At 37.1% G+C, this 25,530-nt stretch overlaps 1 protein-coding gene across 1 annotated transcript in view; it reads left to right on the forward strand.

Annotated features, from left to right (window-relative positions):
* SPIDR (scaffold protein involved in DNA repair) overlaps window positions 1–25,530 on the forward strand; it is a 481,060-nt gene that overhangs the window by 318,332 nt on the left and 137,198 nt on the right. Inside the window, exon 9 of the mRNA XM_019428877.2 lies at window positions 24,555–24,750. Within this exon, the coding sequence (XP_019284422.2) occupies window positions 24,555–24,750 (196 nt within the window). The remainder of the gene's footprint in view (window positions 1–24,554; window positions 24,751–25,530) is intronic.

Here is a 25,530-nt window from a genome sequence, read left to right on the forward strand (position 1 = left end):
CCAAAGATGTAAAAGATCTGTATGCTGAAAACTATAGAAAGCTGATGAAGGAAATTGAGGAAGATATAAAGAAATGGAAAAACATTCCATGCTCATGGGTTGGAAGAATAAATATTGTTAAAATGTCAATACTACCCAAAGCTATCTACACATTCAATGCAATCCCAATCAACACTGCACCAGCATTCTTCTCGAAGCTAGAACAAGCAATCCTAAAATTTGCATGGAACCACAAAAGACCCCGAATAGCCAAAGTAATATTGACAAAGAAAACCAAAGCAGGAGGCATCACAATCCCAGACTTTAGCCTCTACTACAAAGTTGTAATCATCAAGACAGCATGGTATTGGCCCAAAAACAGACACATAGACCAATGGAATAGAATAGAAACCCCAGAATTAGATCCACAAAAGTATGGCCAACTAATCTTTGACAAAGCAGGAAAGTATCCAATGGAAAAAAGACAGTCTCTTCAACAAATGGTGCTGGGAGAACTGGACAGCAACAGGCAGAAGAATTAAACTAGACCACTTTCTTACACCATTCACAAAAATAAATTCAAAATGGATGAAGGACCTGAATGTGAGACAGGAAACCATCAAAACCCTAGAGGAGAAAGCAGGAAAACACCTCTCTGACCTCAGCCGCAACAATTTCTTACTTGACACATCCCCAAAGGCAAGGGAATTAAAAGCAAAAGTGAACTATTGGGACCTCATGAAGGTAAAAAGCTTCTGCACTGCAAAGGAAACAATCAACAAAACTAAAAAGCAACCAACGGAATGGGAAAAGATATTTGCTAATGACATATCAGACAAAGGGCTAATATCCAAAATCTGTAAAGAACTCACCAAACTCCACCCCTGAAAAACAAATAATCCAGTGAAGAAATGGGCAGAAGACATAAATAGACACTTCTCTAAAGAAGACATCCAGATGGCCAACAGACACCTGAAAAGATGTTCAACATCGCTCCTCATCAGGGAAATACAAATCAAAACCACACTCAGATACCACCTCATGCCAGTCAGAGTGGCTAAAATGAACAAATCAGGAGACTATAGATACTGGCGAAGACGTGGAGAAACAGGAACCCTCTTCCACTGTTGGTGGGAATGCAAACTGGTGCAGCCACTCTGGAAAACAGTGTGGAGGTGCCTCAAAAAATTAAAAATAGATCTACCCTATGACCCTGAAATAGCACTGCTAGGAATTTACCCAAGGGATACAGGAGTACTGATGCATAGGGGCACTTGTACCCCAACGTTTATAGCAGCACTCTCAACAATAGCCAAATTATGGAAAGAGCCGAAATGTCCATCAGCTGATGAATGGATAAAGAAATTGTGGTTTATATACACAATGGAGTACTACGTGGCAATGAGAAAGAATGAAATCTGGCCCTTTGTAGCAACGTGGATGGAACTGGAGAGTGTTATGCTAAGTGAAATAAATCATACAGAGAAAGACAGATACCATGTTTTCATTCTTATGTGGATCCTGAGAAACTTAACAGAAGACCATGGGGGAGGGGAAGGGGAAAAAAAAAGGTTAGAGAGGGAGGGAGCTAAACCATAAGAGACTCTTAAAAACCAAGAACAAACTGACGGTTGATGGCGGGAGGGAGGGAGGGGAATGTGGGTGATGGGAATTGAGGAGGGCACCTGTTGGGATGAGCACTGGGTGTTGTATGGAAACCAATTTGACAATAAATTTCGTATTTAAATAAATAAATAAATAAATAAATAAATAAATAAATAAATAAATAATAAAATTATAAATTAAAAAACAAATCTATCTATATTTATTTATTTTACTTATATTTAAGTTAGTTAACATACAGTGTAGTCTTGGCTTCAGGAGTAAAACCCTGTCATTCGTCTCTTACATATGACACCCAGTGCTCATCCCAAAAGGTGCCCTCCTTAGTGCCCATCACCCATTTTCCCCACCCCCCACCCACTCCCTTCTTCAGCAGCCCTCAGTTTGTTGTCCGTATTTAAGAGTCTCTTATGGTTTGCCTCATGAATATTTTCATTTAGCTCTGGATGACCATCCCCTTATCTTTACAGGGAGGATGACAGTAATCAATCAATTGTTCTTTTAATTCACATCCAGATTAGCATAGGAGCAGATTCCTTAGTGTCCCTTACCTGCCTCTATTCAAATCTTGGTCCACTGCTTATTAGCTGTGTACGTTTAGGCGATTAACTTTACTTGTCTTTGCTTCAGAGGATCTTCTATGAGGCGTACAGGAGTTAATGAGTTGGAAGGTATCAGGGACATAGGAAGAATAGACTGTTAGCTGTGGTTAGCTCCCTTTAGTTGCCATCATAAGCTCTGTCATATCATATAGTATCATCACTACCAGTTTAGGAGTCTGAGACCTGAGTGTCAGTCCTGGGCCTTTACACTGATCTGCTATGCGAATCATGCCGTCTTCACTTCTAAAATGAAGACAATTCTGTATAGTCAGCTTTCTCCCAGGGTAGTTATAAGAATCATATCAGGTCATTTAAGGAAAAGTAATTTATAAAGTGTTCATTTAAATTAATGTATAAAATATAAAGTGTAATAATAAACATAATTATTAAACAGGATTATGATAAACATAATAACAATCTACATTATTATGCTTTCCCCCTCCTAACAGACTAAATTTTTTATCAAGCTAATCCTATTATTTATAACTGTGGGTATACTAAGTAATTTCTTGTATATAATAGGTGCTCAATAAATGTCCTTGCGAAGAATGTAATTGCAATAGTCCAAACTTTGAAATAATATAAAATACTTGGATATTACTTGGTTTTCATGAGAAATGCTACAGACTATTTAGAATATAGTATCAATAACCTATTTTATTTATTTTGACAAAGGTAACCTAGATAATCTTTACTGTTAAAAATTTCACCAAGCTGTAAGTACTATAGCTATATAGTGTATAGACATATACATCATATCACTATAGTGATAGTTTACAACCTTAACATACATTTATCTTTATGTGTATATAAGTTTTATAAGGCCAAGAATTCAGTCAGTAGATATTATCAGTAATAAACTTGTAAAAGAAGGTATAAACACTTGTACAACTGATTCCTATATTGTTTTTCTTTGGAGATCTGCTTTACAAACGAGAACTATTTTAAAGACAAAAATTGAATATGAAAAAGGCTTCCATTCAGCTGGGTCTGTTTCTCTCTCATATTCTCAACACACATTGACTCACTGTCTCTGAGGGAGCTAGAGCTTTGCCATTACCTGCCCTGAAGGAAGCCCACTAAATAGCATCCATAAAGAGAAAAGCATTAAATGATCGATACCCTATGAATAGAAGAAAATGACTCTATCATTGATGAAAACGAATTTTTATGGGCTTTGTCTTTGTATTAGCAAACAACATTTTGTATTTGCTAAGCAGAAAGCCATTCACAGTAATTATTTAGATAAGTTTAGCACAGATAAGCCTATAGTATAGAATGACTTGAAGTTCTTTTTTATTTTTTATTTTTATTTTTTGACATTTTTATTTATTGTTGAGAGACAGAGAGAGAGTGCAAGCAGGGGAGGAGCAGAGAGAGAGGGAGACACAGAGTCCGAAGCAGGCTCCAGGCTCTGAGCTGCCAGCACAGAGCTCAACACTGATCCCGAACTCACAAACCATAAGATCGTGACTTGAGCTGAAATCAGACACTCAACTGAGCCTCCCAGATGCCCCTGAAGTTCTATTTAAAATAAGATACCTAAATTATGAAGTGAGGCTGCTTCTACATGATGAGCTTTTGAGAGCAGTCCGTCCAGTTGCTCCTTGTCCTGATTGTCCCCTAGAGGGCTCAGCACAGTTCTGAACAGTCTCACACCTGGGGAGACATGGAAGTGTGGGTGGATGCAGAGGCGGGTGATGGTAACTAAAAGTCTGTGTTGTAAGCTGACGTGACTAGCCTTCAAGGTTGGAGAGTTGACAGTGTAATGGTGTGCCGATTTCTCTGTGTAGTCACAGCGAAATCTCCTTCAGATATGTCATGGTTAGGAATCCTCCAGGGTAACCTGGGAGTGTCACAGTGTGTTGAGTCTGTCATGAGGGTGGTGTCTGCCCAAACAAGCCCCTGTTCTACACCCACATCTGTGGGGACCACATGACATCTGAGGCCAGAGCCAGGCCGCTCTCAGAAGGACATGTCAGAGGGGCCAACTCTGCTAGAAGCAAGTCAAGAGAAACTAAACTTGGGAGGTTTCTCCCTTCCCCCAGTCAGTCCTTACCAGGACTTGGAAGAGTTGCAGAGTCTCAGAGAAAGTTTTCCTTTTCAGGGACACAGTCTCACTTTCTCAGGGTCAAAAATTGTTTTTCTGACTCTGGTCAGGGTAGTGTCTCTCTTACAGGTGGTTGAAGCTCACCTTGGGGTATTATTTTGCTTTTAGCGTATGACACACCTTGCTATGGTTTTGCTCTGGTTGCTATGTGTCATGGTGAGGTGTCTGCTGTCCTTATTTGCCCTAATTTCTTTGTTTGTGCAAGCGAGCTGTGCCATTCAAGAGAACTTATGCTTCCTCTGTAATACACAGTTTTGATCTTGGAATTCTTATTCCTTGTATAATTTAAAGCAGTGTCCTTTAACCTGAGTTGCACATTTATCTAGTTTAAGTGAGGTCTGTTTTGTTTGAAGCTAGACTAAGCTTAGTATTTGCCTGTTTGTGGTAATAATTAAACCTAGGCTTCATGATTTTTGAGGACAATATTTCTTGGTCTTATTTTACTGATTCTTTTATTTTAGCACTGTCAACCTCCGCTCTTGTGATCACTGTCTTCCCAGATTCCTTTTAATTGCCATTTACTGTGAATCCTTTTGTCTGAATTTCACACGTTTTCAACTGGAATTTCAATTTGGGACATTTTGTGGATCTTAGGAAAACAATTTTCCATCCATTTCATTTACTTTTATCCCTTTCTATTCTCAGTACACTATTCAAATCATGTAGTATTTCTCCTTGTGAAATCAAAGATTGAACCATTAAAACCTTGTTTACCTATGAACATTGTCTCTTCTGTTGAGCTGATCTACATTATATGTGGTGACCATTACTAGAATTCCTTTTTAACACCTTTTAAAGTATGTTGTTACCTTGTTGCCTTTGTTGATTTTTAGTGATCTGACTCTGTTTGCAGATTATTAAATTATTCATGTGAATAGTTACTATGATGTTTATTGATAAAGTGCGGTTTTTTTAATTTTTTAAATGTTAATTTTTGAGAAAGAGAGAGAGAGAGAGAGAGAGAGAGAGAACACAAGCGGGGGAGGGGCAGAGAGAGAGGGAGAAACAGAATCCAAAGCGGGCTCCAGGCTCTGAGCTGTCAGCACAGAGCCCGACTTGGGGCTTGAACTCACAAACCATGAGATCATGACCTGAGCCAAAGTTGGACTCTTAACCGCTGAGCCACCCAGGTGCCCTGATAAAGTGTTTTTTTAATCAACTTTTCATCTCTATTTGAGTTTAAAAACTAGAGAACTAGACAAACAACTGCCTAGCTGTTTTTACTGATATGAAATCAGTAAATGCTCAGCCTACCCTGAGCCATGTTCTTCCTCCCAGAGCTCTTCTAAAAATTAGTGTAAGTGAAAACTCAGTCGCCAACTCTGACCCCTTGCTTATCTTGGATATTGGCACTTCTTTTTGTTTCTAAGTTTCCGTGTTCCTTGAAGATGGTTCCCACAGTTGAGGTTTGTGGTTATTGACATCCTAGAGTTGATGTACCTGTGTGTTTAGAAATGTACATATTTCTGATTAAAAATGTTACACCAAAGACTTCTCAATTTCAGTTAAAAAAAAAAGGGATCATTGTTTTGTTTAAATGACATTAAATTGTATTGAAATGATAGTTGTAAATGGTTTGTTATGGAGAAGATACTATTTTGAAAATTTTCTAGAATAACTTTTTTATAAATCCAGGGTCTTTGAAGAATAATAAATATCATTTTATATAAAGCATTTTAGTATATCAAATACTTTCGTATCCCTTATGCTCTAACATAAATGTTGCTATACTCGTATACAAGACAAAATGGATTCTATTATTTTAGGTGATATAATCAAGATCATTAGTCTTGTACGGGACAAAACTGAGACTTGAACCCAAATCTCTAGACTCGTATTCTTTGTTCTCTCTGCTATCCCACCCTGCTACTCTGAATAGACAGTTTATACCTAGAAAAAAAAAATGTGAAATGGTGTATTGGATGTTTCTAAAAATATGTATATTGTTGACTTGTATACTGCAGATGAGACGCATAGGAGGCTTCGTTAATCAAGTGAAGAAAAGTGTTTATCAGATTGCAGGTTTTTTCTGCAGTAATTGAGCTGCAGGCCCAGAACTTACCGTGTAATTTTTATCTCTTTATTCTGTGGCATAGAGTAAGATCTTTATTGTTAATTGGGGGATGAGAAAGCTAAGCTGTTCATGTCAACAAGTTAAAGCAGTAAAACACTATAGCTGTAATGATTGCAAAGCTCCACCAGCTGTGATGGAACTCAAAGGAGGAAGTGCTACTTTCCTACAATACGGGCCAAACCAGAAAGCCTCCTCAGAAGGAGTGCTTAGAAGTGCTTCCTGTCACTCATGCCAAGTCCTAATAGCTGAGCAGGTGTTTTGTCAGGGTAAGCTTGAGGTGTATCATAGATACTTGTGTAAATGGTCGAGTGTGTTTTTCTACAGTAGTAATCCTCACCGTGTGGTTGTGGGACCAACAGCATCAGCACTACTTTGGAACTTGTCAAAAATGCCAGCTAAGAGGACCCACCCTAGACCTATTGAATCAGAAACTTTGGAGGTGTGGTTAACAATTTGTGTTTTAACAAGCTTATGGTTCTGATTCATGTTAAGGTTTGAAAATTTCTGTGCTAGAGTCACACTGAGAGATAAAGACCAAAAGATAAAGATTTAAGATTGGCCTGGGAGGAGTAGTGCTGACAAGCATGCAAATACATTCAGGTTTGTATTCAGAAGATGACTTACAGCCAGTGTCAGAATGATCCTTAAAGATAGAGACCAGTCATAACTGAGACTAAGGTATCCAGTTTTCTTTCCAGACTGTGCTATGCACTCAATTCTTTTTTTTTTTTAATTTTTTTTAACGTTTATTTATTTTTGAGACAGAGAGAGACAGAGCATGAATGGAGGAGGGGCAGAGAGAGAGGGAGACACAGAATCTGAAGCAGGCTCCAGGCTCTGAGCTGTCAGCACAGAGCCCGATACGGGGCTCGAACTCACAGACCGCGAGATCGTGACCTGAGCCGAAGTCGGACGCTTAACCGACTGAGCCACCCAGGCGCCCCTTCAGTCTGTTTCCCTAATTCAAATGTATAACAAGAGCTTTACCCACAATTTCATTAAGTGTATTTTTTGAATTAGATTTTTAAGTTTATTTATTTATTTTGAGATAGAGAAAGAAAGAGCACGAGCAGGGGAGGGGCAGAGAGAGAGGATCCCAAGTAGGCTCCTTGCTGTCAGTGTGGAGGCCAGCGTGGGGCTCAAACCCGTGAACTATGAGGTAAATCATGACCTGAGCCGCAGTCAAGAGTCAGACGCTTAACCGAATGAGCCACCCGAAGACACCCCTTTGAATTAGGAATTTTAATGTTATCATTTGTATCACTGTTTTCATGATTTTTCTACTTTTTATTAGAAATTTAGATTTTTTGTTATGTCTCTCCTATTGTAAATGAGTGTAATTAATATTTTATACATAAATGTTTTAGTGTAAATTCTTTATAGTGACTTTGTTGAGTAAAACTGTGTGAACATTTCTAAGACCTTTAATTACCCAGTTGTGTATAGAAATGCATATGTTACAATAACTCAGAGAAAACTTAATTTTTCTAAGATATCCTGTCTTGTATTGGAAAAATTAGATTAGCTTCTAGAGCCTCTAGAAAATAGTCAGTTTCTAGTAATATACTAGCTACTGTTTTAAAGAATAGCTAGTGTGTGTGTGCCAAACACTGTATGTAAGTATCTGCATGTGTGCCTTGTATATATGAATATATGTACCTCATCTCACAGGAACACCATTGGGTATGTATGATCCCCATTTTAGATATGAAAAAGTTAAAGTTCAAGACATTGGAGTAATTTGATTAAGACAAAATAGGAAATAAGTGACAGAGCTAGAATTAAAACCAAGCCAGTGTGACTTCAAACCAGGCTTTTCCCCCTGCTTTGTTCTTTGTATTTTCTGTCAAGTTCTGGCAGGATTTTCATTACCAATAAAAGTGCGGGATCTGTGCCTTGAACATAAAATTTATAACCACTGCTAGAAACATGGTGGTTCTTTCTTTAAGTTGCCATTCCCAGTGACCCTGTGCCTCAAAAAAGGAAATGATACAAGATTTATGGGTTTGCCAAGAGAATTAGACTTCTGGTTTACAAAGGAAGTTTATTCTCATATTTCATACCACCCTTGTATGAATTCATCTTTAATGTTATTTACTGTACTATTCACTTTCAAACAAATAAATTGCTCCTCAATGTTGTGTATATTGGGATAAAAGAATTAGACAAACTGTATTCTGGGAATTTAAAAACAGCACACACAATTATAAATATCAGTGTTCCACTTCAGCGGTTTTTTTATCAGTTTCTTGGTCTGATTTGGGTAGGAAGCTAGAAGAAAGGGATTTGAACACAGGAGATAAATCTTGTCAAATAAAAAACTGGAAAATAAAGTATAAGCCTGAAATTTCTTATTCCTAAACTTGGCTTAATTCTTCAGCTTAGAGAAATTTCTTGGGACTTGTGTTTTTAAATTTTTCTTAAAGTAAATCTGATTTTTGGTGGAGAGAAAGAGTGCCCATTCACTCTTTAAATGAGTAAGAAGGTAGGCAGGATATTTTGCTATTTTTAAAAATTCATAATAAAGATAATTAACATTGTCTTGTCACTAACTTGGATTTAGTGCCCATGTGCTGGTGTAGGTGTCTACAGCAGGGAGCATGGGTGGTGCTTAAGCTTGTGAAGTTAGCCCTAGAAGTCACTGGGGCATAGTAGCCCCTTTCAAATCCAATTAATCAATCAATTGATCAAAAAGCATTTACTAATGACAGGATGTGGTTTATTGTTTATCCTGAAAATGAGAATTCTCACATAGCTTCGTGGAACTTTCTGCAGTAACAAAAGTGTTCTTTATGATGCTATCCAGTATGGTAGTCACTTGCCACACTGAAAATACTAGAAATGTGGCTCAGACAATTTAGGAATTGCATTTTAAAATTTATTTTATTTTATTTAAATTTGATTAGCTACAAGGGTCAGTGGCTTTATAGGCACAGGTGTAGAAAGTGGGTCTAAATGTTCTGTTATCACCAGACCTTTGTGCAGTTAAAGTCCTTCCATTGCAGCTTGTCACACTGCCCAACACTTGATAGCTGTGAACAGGAAGTATAATCTCCTACAGTCCCACCTAAATTTCATGCTTTTTTTTTTTAAGTTTATTTATTTATTTTTGAGAGAGAGAGCATGAGCTGGGGAAGGGCAGAGAGAGAGGGAGACAGAATCCCAGACAGGCTCCTTGTTGTCAGCACCGAGCCAGCCAGAAGCAGGGCTTGAACTCATGAACTGGGAGATCATGACCTGAGGCAAAACCAATATCGGAAGCTCAACTGGCTGAGGCACCCTGGGGCCCCATTTCATGCTTTCTTGTCAGCCTGATCTAATCCTGTGGGCTAGGCTAACCAGCTCCTGTCTATACGGGTCACATCCCTTTCTCATGCTTTGATTCCTCCAGGAACAATGGCAACACCTTTCTTGCCATTGTCAAAGTGGTGAGTCCCACTCTTCTTCCAGAGAGGTAGCTTCGTATCTTGGAAAAACAATAGACTAGCTTTAAAGCCAGTTTGTTTGTATTTCAGCCCTGGAATGGACCAGTGGTATAGAAATGGTTGTTACTTAGCCTCCTCTGAAGATTGGGGTAGTTGTATTTACCCTGTACAGTGAAGACTGAGAGACCTGAGGACTAAGTAAGAATTTAGGCTAGCGTTATAAGACCCAGCAGAATCTAAGCAGCGAGTATCGATAGCAAATAAGGCATTATGCAAATAAACATGTGAGCAGGTAACGGAAAAGTAATATTTGCTGCTAGTGGCCTGTAATTCTCATTAATCTTTAGGAAGAGAAAGAAAACAGGCCTTGGAAATGACACTAAATAATCCTAGTCTTGGCTGCACAGTAGACAGTGACTAATGTGAAGTGACTGAAGATGAGACTCAGAGCCACAGAAGCAGCAGCAGCACTGACAGCCTCACCCACTGAGCCCTTATGGGTGTGAAGTTCATTCATTTCATTCTCACAAGAAATCTGTGGAGTACCTTTAGCTCCTGTTAATACTCTCATTTCATAGAAGCGGAGTCACAGATTGAATTTGTCCACAGTCACACAGCTAGTAAGTGGCAAAGCCAGGATTTAAATCTAAGATGTCTTAGATCCAAAACCTGTATCTTCCTTTCAAATCACTCTGTGCCATGCAGTGGACTTGCATGGGCCTGGATCCTTCCCCTTAGAGCTTTCATTTTTCCAAGCCCTTATTTTAAATTTGTACAGTTCCCAGAATCCCACTTTAAAGCTCATGGAACTCAGTTATATTAGGTCTGATTATCTATGTAAAAGGCACATTCACTTCTTTATATATACATCTGATAAATAGGAATAAAAAATATTTTTCCATTAGTTTAGAAAACATCTGTTGGGTTCCATGCAGATGTTAGGTACTGTTTGGCACTAAAAAACAAAGATAAAAATGAAACAGCTGAGATATTCTAGTAGTTGAGGGTTTCATTGTAGAGACAGACACAAGCAAACCAGTGTGAAAAGCACTCTCAGAGCACAGAGAAAAGAACAGCTTCTCCTGTGAGAAGGATTGACATTCATTCAAAAAACATTGTTTTGTTTTTGTTATTGTTGAACCAGCCCATCAAGACTTCTCACAGAGACAGCATTTTAGAAGGGTCTTAATTAATATGGAGAAGTCTGTCCTCTGCCTCCGTGCAGAAGCCAGTGTCCCCTCTATTGTAGCACGAAGAGTGTTTTACTGCACTTACCGTTTCCTGGTGTATGGCCCTACATACACCCTTAAGCCCTCTTAACTCCTCATGTTATGACCCGGCCTCTCCTCCAGGTGGTGGAAGAAAGACTGTACAGTGGCCAGGTTTGGGCCTGGGGTGGGTGAGGCTTAGAGTTGAGACTAAACTGCAAACAAAATTGATTGGTTTATCCCAAGCATGTCTTCAGTGAAAAGAAAAATTAAACCTACATTATGTTTTTCTGGCAACTATAGTTCCTAGTCCAACCTTGTTCGCTAGCTAGCCATTAAAATAAGGAAGGAAAGAAGAGGAAATTCTGTTTGTCTTTGTTTTCTTTGGGTCACTGCGTTAATCCCATTAATCCACTTTGCTCCCACCACAGATTTGCATGAATTCTTCCTACATGGTAAACAAGCAAATTGATATTATTTTATGGTTTGGAATAGAGAGTTTGCTTTTTAAGGGAATCGTGCGTCAATCACAATCATCCTTATCAGCATGTTCAGTGCAAAGCACAGTTTTTATGTAATCGGGTGCTAGAGGCAAAAAATCTGAGAACACATAACTAGTGGGAAAATAAAAAGAAACATTGCTCACAAACCTCAGACTTCCTGAAAAGTTGTTTACAGGGTATTTCACACTTTGTCAGTGTTGATATTGATAGAACTGTGAACCTTTGAAATTATAGAAAATGAAAAGATTTTTCATTTTATTTTCCTTCTCTGGTCCCAATGACATTTAAAAACAAAAGTATTGTTTCCTGTTTACTTGAGTTCTATATAGAACAATCTCCGGTGAGGAGAAGTGGAAATGGTTCTTAACGTAAAACATGTGTGTTTGAGCAGCCATTTCTATTTTCAGAAAACATTTTGACAAATTGTCATTTTTATTATACATAACAGTATTCTCTATTAAAAAGAAAAAAACATTTACACCAGAAACCTTAGTACTTGGACTCCACTGAAGACTGTTACTTTCTAGTTGTTGTGTATTTCATTTGTGTGTGTAACTCTCCCATATTTTAGCCTATTCTGCCACTATTTCAGGGATGCTCTGAGAGTTTATTGGAAAGTATATGCATATTCTTCGAATTCCTTAAACAGAAAAATCAGTAGGAGCCCAGTGTCATGATAATGTTCACTGGTGTCGTTCATTGTATATGTGATTTATCAAGTGAGGTTTAACACTTAGGTTTGTTTTTATTTTCAGTTTGATATTTAGAAATACTAGTTAAATATAGTACAATATTAATCTCAATACATACATACTCTGTAAACCTTTTTTAGTTGTCACATAACATTTGTGGCAGACACATCAAGAGGTGATTGTAAGGTCTACAGCAGCTAATATTGGATTGCAGTATAAAACAAAATTGGGGGCACCTGGTGGCTCAGTCGATTCAGTGCAGGACTCTATTTTGGCTCAGGTCATGATCCCAGGGTCATGGAATCAAGCCCCAAGTCGGGCTTCATGCTAAGCGTAGATCCTGCTTAGGATTCTCTCTCTCCCTCTGCTCCTCTCCCCCACTTGCTCACGTGCTCTCTCTCCCTTTCTCTCTCTCTCTCTCTCTCTCTCTCTCTCTCTCTCTCTCAAATTTAAAAAGAAAATTAAAAAACAAGTCAAGAGGTCATACTACCTAGAGAAATAATGATGGAATCATAGATATAGATACTGAAAAGTTCTAACTTCTTCCTACTAGTAAAGGAAATTGAACGTGTAAATTTTTTTTGCAGAGACTCAGTGATGTGGCAATGAGACATATTTGCTCACCACATTGAAATTAAATTGTGGGCATTGCCACTGGGCAGCCTCTGGGAGCCTCTGTGCCTCTCTTTGCACTTTTGCCCTCATTGACCCACGACGGCCCTTACCTGGCTCCCTCTCCTGGGAAGCCTTCCCTAACCCCAGTGGGCTTACTTAGTATCCTGTCTGAGTTGGCATGTCCTAACTCAGGAACACCCTTTTCCTTTGCAGTAAAACCGTCCACTCAGCCTTCTTTCTTATCTCTGGCTGGATTCCCAGCTCCCTAGCCTACTACCTGGCACATGAAATGTATTCAGTAAAAAGAGTGAAATGAACCAAATGGACCTAGATAAGAGTTTTAAGGTCTTTCCTATATCAACTAGCCTTCCAAATATATTTTACAAGGTATGTTATGATTTGAATTAATTTCCCAGACCCTCAGAGTAACATCTGTAACTAAAATTTCAGACCTCCCATTTTATGGTAAATCATTTTAAACCTTATTCAGATTCCCTAATTCAGAAATTATCATCCTATGGATCTAGTTAGATTATGCTTACCTGTATAGTTATTTTTGCAAGGTAAAGGGTACTTGTGAGTATGTGAGAAATTTGAACAAGATTTCAAGTATGTTTACCTTAGAGAATCAATTATTTTCAAATCTTAGTACTATTTGTAAAGAAGCAAGTGATATGCTAGTAAAAAATTAGTCATGTCTGCTCATAGATGCAGAAAACAGATTGGTGGTTTCCGGAGGCAGGGTGGTAGGGGCAGGAAAGATGAATGAAGGGGGTCAAAAGGCACAAATTTCCAGTTATAAAACAAGTCTTGGAGATGTAATGTACATCCTGGTGACTATAGTTAATAATATTGTACATTTGAACGTTGCTAAGAGAGTTGACTTTAAAAGTTCTCATCACAAGAAAAACAATTTTGTAACTATATATGGTGAGGGATGTTAACTAGACTTACTGTGATGATCATTTCACAGTATATACAAATCCTGACTCATTTTGTACACCTAAAACAATATAACACGATATATCAATTATACCCCAATAATGAAAAATAGTTGTATCTATTTCAGAAGACTTTCCAAAACTTTCTCTTTTCTAAGGACTATGGTTTTAATTTGTAATTTGAAGTAATGAACTAAATTTCCTTACAAATCCTTTCTCTCCTAGACTTAATTCAGTTTGACTAACTTGAATCAAGAAGAATTTTACTAAATGTGTACAGTCAACATTTTTGTTTTATGTATTATTAAATAAACATTTGTGTCATCATTAGTATAAATGCTCCCCCTATTTTCTTGCAGAAGATACAGGACTGGATGAGCTGGCCACGTGCTGTAATAGCATGGCCTGAGTTCTTGTCTCTCTCAGAGCCCCGCAGCTGGGCCAAAGAACCTTTATTTCTGCCTTGGGTTTTCCTTCTTTTAAGCAAAGCTAACAATGTTTGAAATACATATGTAAGTGCTTTTTGAAAATATAAAATTACTCAGCCACATTTCAAAATAGAGTTGTTTTTTTTTTTTTTTGCTAAATCTTTAGTGATTCATTTAATTATAAAAGAAGTCCAGATTTATAGTTACCAGGTAAATCTTTTTTAATGATTTTAAATGATTTTAAAAAGTTCTTGAAACTTTTAAAAATCTGCCTGTTTAGTAGGACACTGCATATTATCATCTCCATCCCTGGGAATCTTGAAGATCTGACTTTGGGTCAACCACCAAGGTAGAGGGCTGAGTGAGTAAGCAGAAATGCTGTGATATTGCAAAATGATACACAATTAAGAACAATACCACTTTTTCCAACTGCATCACTTTAATGTTTATTTTTGTTAATTGCATATCAGCAAACTCCATTTGAAACTAAAAGAGTTCTGTTTTTTATTGCTAAAAAGGATTCCTATCAAGTCAACCTTACTACGAATCACAAAATTTCAAAGTTAATTTTTTTATCAAGAATATGTTTTGAGGGGCTTTAGTCAGTAAAGTATCCAACTCTTGATTTTGGCTCAGGTCATGATCTCACGGTTCATGGGATCAAGCTCCGTGGCAGATTCTGTGCTGACAGCATGGAGTCTGCTTGGGATTCTCTCTCTCTCTGTGTCTGTCTCTCTGCCTTTCTCTCTCTGTTCCTTCCCCCATGCACTAGCACATACATGCGCACTCTCTCTCTCAGAATAAACTTCTAAAAAAAGAATATGTTTTGAATATTTTTATGTAGAACTGAATGTTAAATATTAAAATTAGGATAAGGGAACTATTAGCATTAAAGAGGCCTATGTTCCTATTAGGTAAATATTAAAATATGGAGTGTTAAACTAATAGCTAATAAAAATACTAGCTTTATAATAGTGATTAGCAAGGAATTTGAAACCTTTAAGAGGCCCTTAAATAAGGGCCTCTTCTATTTATGTGCCCATAAATAAGAAGGAAATGGAGTAAAGTAAGCAAAAACACCAAGAATGTAATGCTTGAGATCATGGGTATATTTGTACAGTTATCTAATGTAGTTGTATTGAGGGCAAGCCAAATACATTAATTGTTTTTATTCATTTTGATGTAATAATCCTGCATCTTGCATGAGTTTATTCACTTTGTCAACAAGAGATCAGAAAAATGGGTCCTTTTAGGGTTTGCATTGTGTGTGTGAATTATGCCACCTTGTAGATAAATTACTCATAATTAACCATGTGGTCCTACCCAGGAGACAAGGAACATCTAATGCTATAGAAATCAGTGAATTAACCTTCTTTTGAAATAGTGCTTATATTAAGTAAGGAAGATATCCTTTTTTGGATTTGAGCTACATAGAAAAAATAGAACGTTGAACTCATTAAAATAGCTTTGAAAATTGTAGTGATTATTGGTACCAGAGAAGAAAGGCTAAAGTAAGCTTTCACTTAGTTGGAGTGGTTTGCTGTTTTTAATTCAGTTTAACCTTAACGGCCTTAAAGAAGACTGAATTGAGCAGAACATAGTTCTAATATTGGTAATGTTTTGTTTTTTATTTTTTATATTTATTTTTTTTTTAATTTTTTTAACGTTTATTTATTTTTGAGACAGAGAGAGACAGAGCATGAACGGGGGAGGGGCAGAGAGAGAGGGAGACACAGAATCGGAAGGAGGCTCCAGGCTCTGAGCCATCAGCCCAGAGCCCGACGCGGGGCTCGAACTCGCGAACCGCGAGATCGTGACCTGAGCTGAAGTCGGATGCTTAACCAACTGAGCCACGCAGGTGCCCCAGGTAATGTTTTGTTTTTTAGAGAGAGAGTGCACATGAGCTGGGGAGAGGGACAGAAGGAGAAAGAGAGAATCTTAAGCAGGCTTCACACTCAGCACAGAGCCCTACGCAGGGCTTGATCCCATGGCCCTGGGATCATGACCTGAACCGAAATCGAGAATTGAACACTGAACCAACTGAACTACTCAGGCGCCCCTAATATTGGTAATGTTTACCTGTAAACTGAAAGGTTCTAAATAGAAAAACTTTATCTAGCACGTTCTTCTTCTTAACTTAGTTATTAAAATGATATTACTTTATCATAATTTTTTAAATTAACTTGAAAGAAAAAGCTGGAAGTTTGTGACATCTTTCATCCATCTGGGTGTGGGAAGCATATTTGCATTTGTACCCAGACAGTGCAAGACACTGTACCCCACCCCCACCCTCTGATTTTCTTACAGCCTCTTCTTACTGTCTCTGTCTCTGTTCCTCCCTTCCTCCTGTCTCTTTTTGCATGTATGTGTCTAGCTCTGTCTCTGTCTCTCCATCTCTCACAATTTCTTAACTTCTGAGTTACCATACCTATAGCCTATAGGCTTAAAACCTCACTATTACAAATTTATTTTTGGATAGAGTTTGTGGGAATATACTAGACCCCTAAACCTTAGCAAGCACCAGTGTCTTCTGTATTGCTTTAGGGATTGTTTTTCACTCAGCAGAATTCCTTGGAGATTTATCCATGTTGTCATGTGTATCAGTGGTTCCTTCCTTTTTATTGCTGAATAGTACTGTGGTATGGATGGATTTAACAGTTTGCTTAACCATTCATACCCATTGATGATATTTAGGTTTCCAGTCGGGGCTATTATGAATACAGCTGCTACAGACATGCCTACATAGGTTTTTATATAAACATAAGTTTGCATCTCTCTGCAATAAATGCCCAAGAGTGCACTGGGTTGTATGGTAATTGCAAGTTTAGCGTTTTTAAAAATTGCCAACCTTTCTCTGATTGGCTACATAATATAGCTTTACATTCCCAGCAGCAATGTTTGAGCAATTCAGTTTCTCTATATTCTCATCTGCTTTCAATGGTGTCACTATGTTTTGTCTTAACCATTTTGATAGTATAGAGGTACTATATAAGTCTGGTTTTAATGTGTGTTTTCTTAATAGCTAATGACATTTAACATCTTTTGAGGTGCTAATTTGCCATTCTTATATCTTCGGTGAATTGTCTGTTAGTGACAGCTGTCCGTGTTTTATTTGATTGTTCATTTTTTCACTGTGGAGTTTTCAGATTTCTTTATATATTCTAGGTCATAGTCCTTCTTTGGATATGTGATTTGCAAATATTTTACCTCTGTAGGTTCTCTCTTTGTCCTCTTAAAAAGGTCTGGCTCGAAGCAAAAGATTTTAGCTTTGATGAAGTTCAGTTTTGTAATTTTTTTTTCTTTTTATGGGTAAAATTTTTTTTTTATCTCAAGTCTAAGTACACTTTGCCTAGCCTGGGTGCTGAAGATTTTCTCCTATGTTTTTCTAAAAGTGTTATGGCTTTATTGTTTACATTTATGTTCATGATCCATTTTGAGTTAAATTTTATATAAAGTTTGAGACTTAGTTTGAAGCTCATACTTTTTTTGACTATGAATATCCAGAGTCTGCTTCTTTTATTGTATTGCTTTGGCACTTTTGTGAAAAATCAGTTGGGCAGATCTGTATATGTATCTGTATACTTACATATAGTATAGCGTGGAGTATACTTAATAGGTTCTCTATAATGTTTTATTGATCTATGTCTATTCCTCCAACAATATCATAGAGTAGTGATTATTGTAACTATATAGTAAGTCTTGAAAGTAAAGAGAGTAATTCCTCCCACTCTATTCTTCTTTTTCAAAATTGTTTTAGATGTCCTAGTTCCTTTGCCTTTCCATATAAATTTTTTTCCAACTTTGTTAAGGTGTACGGGTAATAAAAATTGTATATATTTAAGGTGTATACATGGTGATTTGATATACATTGTTAAATAACTACCACAATCAAACTAATTATATATCTTTTATCACACTCGGATGGCTACCAAATTATTGCTCTTAAGGGGAAATATGAGTAGTGATCTTCTATTCTGCCACCTTGCTAATGTCCTATATAAATTTGAGAGTAAGCTAATGTACATCTGCAAAAAATCTTGCTGGAGTTTCAATAGGAATTGTTTTAAACCTATGTATCCTTTTGGGGAGAATTGGCATCTTTATGATAGTGAGTCTTTCGAGCCACTAAATATGGTATGTCTCTATAAGATCCTTGATTTATTTTAGCAGTGTTTTATAGCTTCACACAAGTAATATATATGTTTATTAGATTTACATGAAATGTTTTTTGTCATTATTTGCATTTTTAAATGAATTATATTTTCAATTTTGGTGTCCACGTGCTCATTGATAGTATATAGAAATACATTTTTTATATGCTGTAATCTTGCTGAACACACTTATTCCAGAGTTTTTCTGTCGATTGCTCTCTTGTAATTTTCTACACAAGCAATCATGTCATTTGCAAATAGGGAATGATTTATTTCTTCCTTTTTGTTCTGTATGTCATTCCCCTACCCCTGTCTTGCCTCATTGCACTGACAAGAACTTCCAGCTCTCTGAATAAAAGTGGTGAGAGCAGGCGAGCCAGTGGCCCACTGCTGCACAGGAAAGTCAGCTGGTCCCTCTGGAAACTGTGTTCCAGGTACCCTGCATGGGAGGCACACAGTGGAGTGCCATGGAAGGGTGAGGACCCCACTGGCGTGGGCTGCATGCAAGCCTGCCCTCCAGAACTGCCTGGACTTGCAGGTTCCCTAACATGGCCCCCTTCTCCAACACACCCTACTACTCTGCAGGAGCGGCAGTCTGCAGGTTGGCTCAGAATTCATACGCTAGGGTGAGAGTTGCCAGGTTGTGGTAGTAGTCATAGCCATGTAGCCAAACTGCATCCATTATCACCTGCCATGCCATCTTCTCTTCTGGGCCCTTCCAGTGTCCCAAGGCATAGGTAGAGAGGTGGAGGTAGATGATGGGCTCAGTGAGCAGCAAGGGGACAAATGTCAAGTGGGTCCTGGAGTCCCCAGGCCTTGGCCATCTGGGGGCCTGGGGGCACTTGAATTCTATGGGCGTAAGAGGATCTGCAACATTAACCCAGCACAGCAGAAGTCAGTGGAGTATAAATTTTGCTCCTTCTTTACCTTTGGTAAAGGTGACCTCATATGCCCTTGGGAGTCTCCTTCCCTCAATTTATAAAATGTAAATAATTGTCATGACCTCTTTTTTTTCCATTTCCCTTATTCTTTGTGGAAAATGCTGTGAAAAGTATTCAATGGCCTATGTGTGAAGAAAGAACATAGGCCCCTTTTTAACAACAAAAAAAATAAAAGAAAAAATAGAATGAATATTCTTGCCTTGTTTCCCTTCTTAGATGGAAAGCATTCACTCCATCACTATTAATTATAATGCTAGCTGAGGGAGTACTCTATTTCTAGTTTTCTGACTTTTTGGTTATAAATCAGTGTTCAATGTTGTAAAATAGTTTTTCTGCTTCTACTGAAGAAATATAAGACTTTTTTTCATTTTTAATGTGGTCGAGGTGATTTTCAAATATCAAATGAGACTTGAATCCCTGGAGTTAACCCCTTTGTCATGTTGTATGATCCTTACATTTACTTCTGAATTCTATTTACTAGTATTTCATTAAGGATTTTTCATCTGTATTCCTGAGGTATGTTGGTCTGTGGTTTTTCTTTTTCCTTTTCCTCCTTTTCCTCTCCCTCCTCCTCTTCCTCATCCTTCTCCTTCTGTACTTTTTCTGGTTTTCTTATTAGAGTAGTACTATTTTTATAAGGTGAATTGGGCAATGTTTCCTCCTCTTCTGTGGTGTCTTCATAGTCTGTAGTGATATCCTCTGTTTCATTCTTGATTTTGGTGATTGTATCTTCTCTGTTCTTTCCTTTTGAAAAGATAGTATAAAATTGGTGTTAATTCTTCTTTGTACATTTGGTAAAATTCTCCAGTGGAACTGTCTGGACCTGGAGTTATCTTTCTGGGACTTTTTAATTTACATATTTATATATGTAATAAAAGATATATACATATCTTTATTATTTATAGGTCTGTTCAAATCATCTGTTTCATTTTGGTTGAGTTATGGTAGTTTGTGCTTTCGAGGAATTGGTCCATTTCATTTAAGTTATTGATAATTTCATATATATAGCAGTTAATAGTAATCTCATACTAGCTTTGTGATGTCTTCATAGTCTGTAGTGATATCCTCTGTTTCATTCTTGATTTTGGTGATTATATCTTCTCTGTTCTTTCCTTTGTCAGTTAATTTTATTAATCATATCAAAAAGTCAACTCTTCATTGCATTTTTTTCTATTATTCTTAATTTCATCTATTTCTGTTCTTTATTATTTATTTCCTTCTATCCACTCTGGGTTTATTTTGTCTTTTTTTTTTTTTCATATAGGTTTTTGAAGTCAGAGCTTAGCTTACTGATTTGAGATTTTTCCTCTTCTCTAATGTAAGCTTTAAGTGCTATAAAAATTTCCTCTCAGTATTGCTTTAGTTGTTTCATACAAAATTTGGTATATTAAAGTTACATTTTCACTCAGTTAAATGTTTTATTTTATTATTTTTTAAAATTTTCCTTGGCACTTCCTCTTTGACCCATGGATGACTTAGAAGTGTGTTGTTTTTATTACTGTTTGTTATTTTATTTCTTTATTTCTTAGTTCTCTTTTCTTTCTGTTGATTTTTAGTTTACTGTGTTTCAGTTCTTTTAAATTCATTCAGTTTTGTCTTATGGCCTATAATATGGTTTTTCTTGGAATATGTTTTATGGGCTCAGTAAAAGAATGTGTATTTTCTCTGTTGTTGGGTGGAATGCTCTATAAATGTCTATCAGATCCTGTTGATTGATGGTATTTTTTACTCTTTGGTATCTTTACAGACATTCTGTCCAGTTGTTTTATCAGATGTTGAGAGAGAGCTGTGTGGTCTGTATTTCTAATTGTGGATTTGTCATTTTTCCTTTCAGTTTTATCAGTTTTTACTTTATGTATTTTGAATCTACATTGTTTGGTGCATATTAAGATGGCTGTGTCTTCTTGGCAGACTTACCTTTTTATTATTATGTAATGTTCCTCTGGTCTCATAATTTTCTTTGCTCTAAAACTGACTTCATCTGATACCCTGCTATATTTTCATATTTTTCTTAATGTTTATGTGATGTATTTTCCCCATCCTTTAACCTGTATCTTTATATTTGAAGTGAATTTTTTGTAGACAGCATATAGATGGATCATAATTTTTAATCCAGTTTGCTAATCCTTGTCTTTTACCTAGTTTATTTAGATCATTTATACTTAGTGTAAATATTGATATGTTAAGACATAGGTCTACCTTTTTACTTTTTGTATTCTTCATGTTGTTCTCTTTATTTTCATTTCTGTTTTTTTTTTCTGGCTTCATATGGGTTATCTAAACAATTTTTAGAATTTTCTTTTGATCTATATATAATTTTTTTGTATGTATCTTTCTTACAGCTATTTTATTGATTGCTCTAGGCATTATATTTTATACATATAACTTACCACAGTCTACTGGGTCAACATCTTGCCAGTTTTTATGAAGTATATAATAAACCTTATCTCTTATATCCTTTTAACTCTTATTAATTAGAATATAATTTTTTAAAAAATATTGGTTTTGCATGTGTTTAGAACTATATCAGACATTGTTATAATTTTTGCTTCAACTATAAATACAATTTTGAAAACCCTGCAGGAGTAGGAAAGCCTATTGTACTTACCTGTATCTTTCCATTTTTATTTCTTCCTTCCCACAGATCTTGAGGTTCTGTTCATTGTTTTTTAAGTCTGGTTTTGTTATTGTTATTGTTGTCCACATTGTTTAACTTCTATTTTTATCTTCAAGTTCACTGATTTCTTTGTTTCCTCCATTCTGCCATTGAACCCATTGAGTTTTTATATTCACTATTTTATTAATTGGTTCTAAAATTTCCATTCTAAAAATACCTATTTTTTGCTGAGACTTTCTATTTTTTCATTTGTCTCATGTGTGTTCATAATTGCTTACTGAAGCGTGTTTATAATGGCTGCTTTAGAATCTTTGTCAGATAATTCTAAAACTGTTTCGGTGTCATTTCAGCATTGCCATGTATTATGTTTTTTTCTTTTGAGATTTTTTTCCTTGTTTTTAGTATAAGAAACCATCTAAACCATCTAAAGTTGGTAACCTGTACATCGAGGTATTATGATATGAGAATCTGGATCTTATTTAAACCTGTTTTAGGGGAATTTGTCTGACACTGCTCTGAGAAGAAAAGTGGAGGGAGCTGGAGGTGGGGGGCTTATTACTGCCAAGTGGAGGTAAAAGTCTAAATTCTCTTCTTGATCCCCATTGATACTTGAAGGGTGAAGAACTCATTGTTACTGCTGAGCAGATGTGAGTTCCGGCTTCCTGCTAGACCTCAGCTGACATAACCCTTGCTGGGAGGGCCAGGGGTGCTGCTTCCCACATGGTTTCCACTGATAACACTGGAAGAAAGTGTGAGGATAGAGGGTAGCTACAGTACCACTGGGTGGAGCTGAAAGTCCTGACACTCTGCTGGGCCTACTCTGACTGTACACCAGAGGGGCAGGGAAGGGTACTTGTTACTGATGTCAGGTGGGAGTGGAAGTCCAGACCCCCAGGTGGTCTCCACTGTCATTGTGTGTGTGTGTGTGTTGCAGGGGCGGGGATTGATCAGGGAAGGCTATTATAAGCCTGCAGGGATGGAAGTCCCAACACTCTATCCTGCCTTCTCTCACACTACCCCAACTGGGCTTTAAAGACTTTTTATTACAGCCTGATGAGGGTGCAAGTCAGGGCTCCCCACTCATCCTTTTCTCATGTGTGTGGTAGTGAGTCACAGGTCTTCTGTGATGTTTGCCTAGAATAGAACAGTCATTTTCTAAAAGTTTTGTGTCTCACCAGGCTGCCCCTTCCCTGACCTTTGGTTGGAGAGAGTAAGCTTTTGTAGGGGCTTTTTTATCTGTACGCATCATTGTATTAGGTTGCCACCTTCTTCAGTTTGAAGTCTGGGATATAAGGGACAAACAGAAAACCCAGAAGCTCACCAGTATGTTGTTCCTTAGGTCCCAAGGTCTCTAGGGCCTAGCTGGCATGCCTTCTTCCCACCTCTCAGTATCTTCTTATGTTTAGTTGATATCTAATGTCAGGCATTTTAGTTGTGTTTAATGGGATAAATTAGAGAAAAAGATGTCTGCTCCTAAATGGAGTGGAAGTGGAAGTCCTAAATTTTCCTTGATGTGTAGCAGCATTACCTCTTTTGAGGAATGAGTGTTGAAGAGTCTTCTCAAATCTGGTATTTGAATGGAACCAGGAAAATTTTGTCTTTTATGTTCCCAGACTCCTTTTCTACTTAAACATGAGGCATTTCTGTGACTGTGCTCCATTTGATAGTGGAGGTGGAAGCTTCTTTGGGACTTGATGCCATGTTCTTTGAAAGATTAGAGCCACCAAAATGTCTAAAGGTTTTATTTATAAATAACGTTTCTTTTAATGTCTGGGCAATTCTTTGAGCCTGTTGATAGTCTTTGCTTACTCCCTTAATTTCTTCATGAAACATCCTAAGGCCATCACCTACCAGACTAGGAGATCTGAGGAAACTTTAACCCAGGTACTGACATGGTCTTCTTCCATTCCCCTTATCCCAACACAGGACTTACACTGGAAAAGTAGAATTCATTCCACTGACATTCACTCTTCAGTGTGTGAGGGTGGGTTTCACTTTTGTTTGTTTGTTTGTTTGTTTTATTGAAGTATAGTCAACATACAATATCCTGTTAGTTTCAGGCATGCAACATTGTGATTTGACAGTTCTGTACATTATACAGTGCTTACCATGATAGGATACCATCTGCCATCATACAAAGTTTTACAGTGTTATTGACTATGTTCCCCATGCTGTACTTCTTATCCCCATGGCTTATTCATTTTATAACTGCAGGTTTGTACCTCTGAATGCCCTTCACCCATTTTGCCCATCCCTGCAAGCCCATCCCCTCGGATGACCACTAGTTTGCTCTCTTTATTTATGAGACTGTTTCTGTTTTTGTTTGTTTGTTTTTGCTTTTAGATTCCATATATAAGTGAGATCATATGGTATTTGCCTATCTTTGTCTGATTTATTTCACTTAACCCTTTAAGTCTATGTCACAAATGGCAAGATCTCATTCTTTTTATGGCTAAGTAGTATTCCATTGTATATGTGAACCACATCTTCTTTATCCATTCATCTGTTGCTGTCGCTTAATGAGCTGGCTTAGTTTTGTCTTTCCTTAGCAGGCGAGTCATTGCCCTTTGTATTCCTGATTTAGCAAGAACATGAGGGGAATCCAACACGGTAAATAAACTGTTATATTTCTTTCTCTTTTCCAGGCAAAAGCTTGTTATCCCAAATGGAAGTTGCCCTGTTATTCTGAATACTTATTTTTGTCAGAAAATTGTCACCAAAGAAGATTCAAAAATAATACATGAAGTGCACTGTTGGGACACACCCCTTCCAAGAAGAAGTATCACCTTGGCCCAGATGTTTATATTTAAGAATCTAACAATTAAATCTCCTGAAAGCCAGGTAAACTTTCATTGGTTTAGAGGTTTTATGCTTTGTAATAATATTGGGATTGAAAGTGAAGATGTTTACCTTTGGTTTCCCTTCAGATATTCAGCAAATGTATATGCCCAAACAGCTTGTTATTATTGTTATGCCTGCTGTAGTTCAGTGTTTAGCTGTGAGCTTTCACAGTATTTCATCTAATTGTTCATTTTTAATCTTTCTCCTAATCTGTCAAAATAAATGAGTTTTCATTTTTTTTAATTCTAATTTTGTAATTGTCTAAGAATTTTGTTTAAGCTTTTAAGTTCTTAAATACGAAAAAAGTCACATGTTTTTCTTTTTCTAAGTATCTATATCCCCTGGGACAAAAAGAACCGCATAAACTTGAGATTATACACTGAGATTATACATTGCTTTTTGGAATTTTATTGGCTTTCCATCATGATCATTTATCAAGATGAATTTAGGGAGCCCCTAAATTTCCCTTACAGCAGGCATGAAAGGCACTCTGGGGACCATTCCAGGCTCTAAGTGTCTGTGACTCCAGGTGTACCATCTCAGGTTCGCCTAGTTAGCTGAGTTAGCACCGAACAGAAGGCTGAGACTGACAGGTAGTGTGAGGGGACATAAGAAAGAGAAACGTACACAGACTTTCATGTTGCTTGTAAATGTCGTCAAGCATCCTCCCCCTTTGATAACCAAAAGAAGTGTATGAAGGGGATTATGGGAAAAGGAGGGCTCTCTAATCAATTAATTTATGGCTCAAAGTGCATTACTGCTTTAACATATAGTTGTAAA

This window comes from Panthera pardus, unplaced genomic scaffold, assembly GCF_024362965.1.
Source record: "Panthera pardus isolate Hobbes unplaced genomic scaffold, ASM2436296v1 HiC_scaffold_7, whole genome shotgun sequence".
NCBI lineage: Eukaryota > Metazoa > Chordata > Mammalia > Carnivora > Felidae > Panthera > Panthera pardus.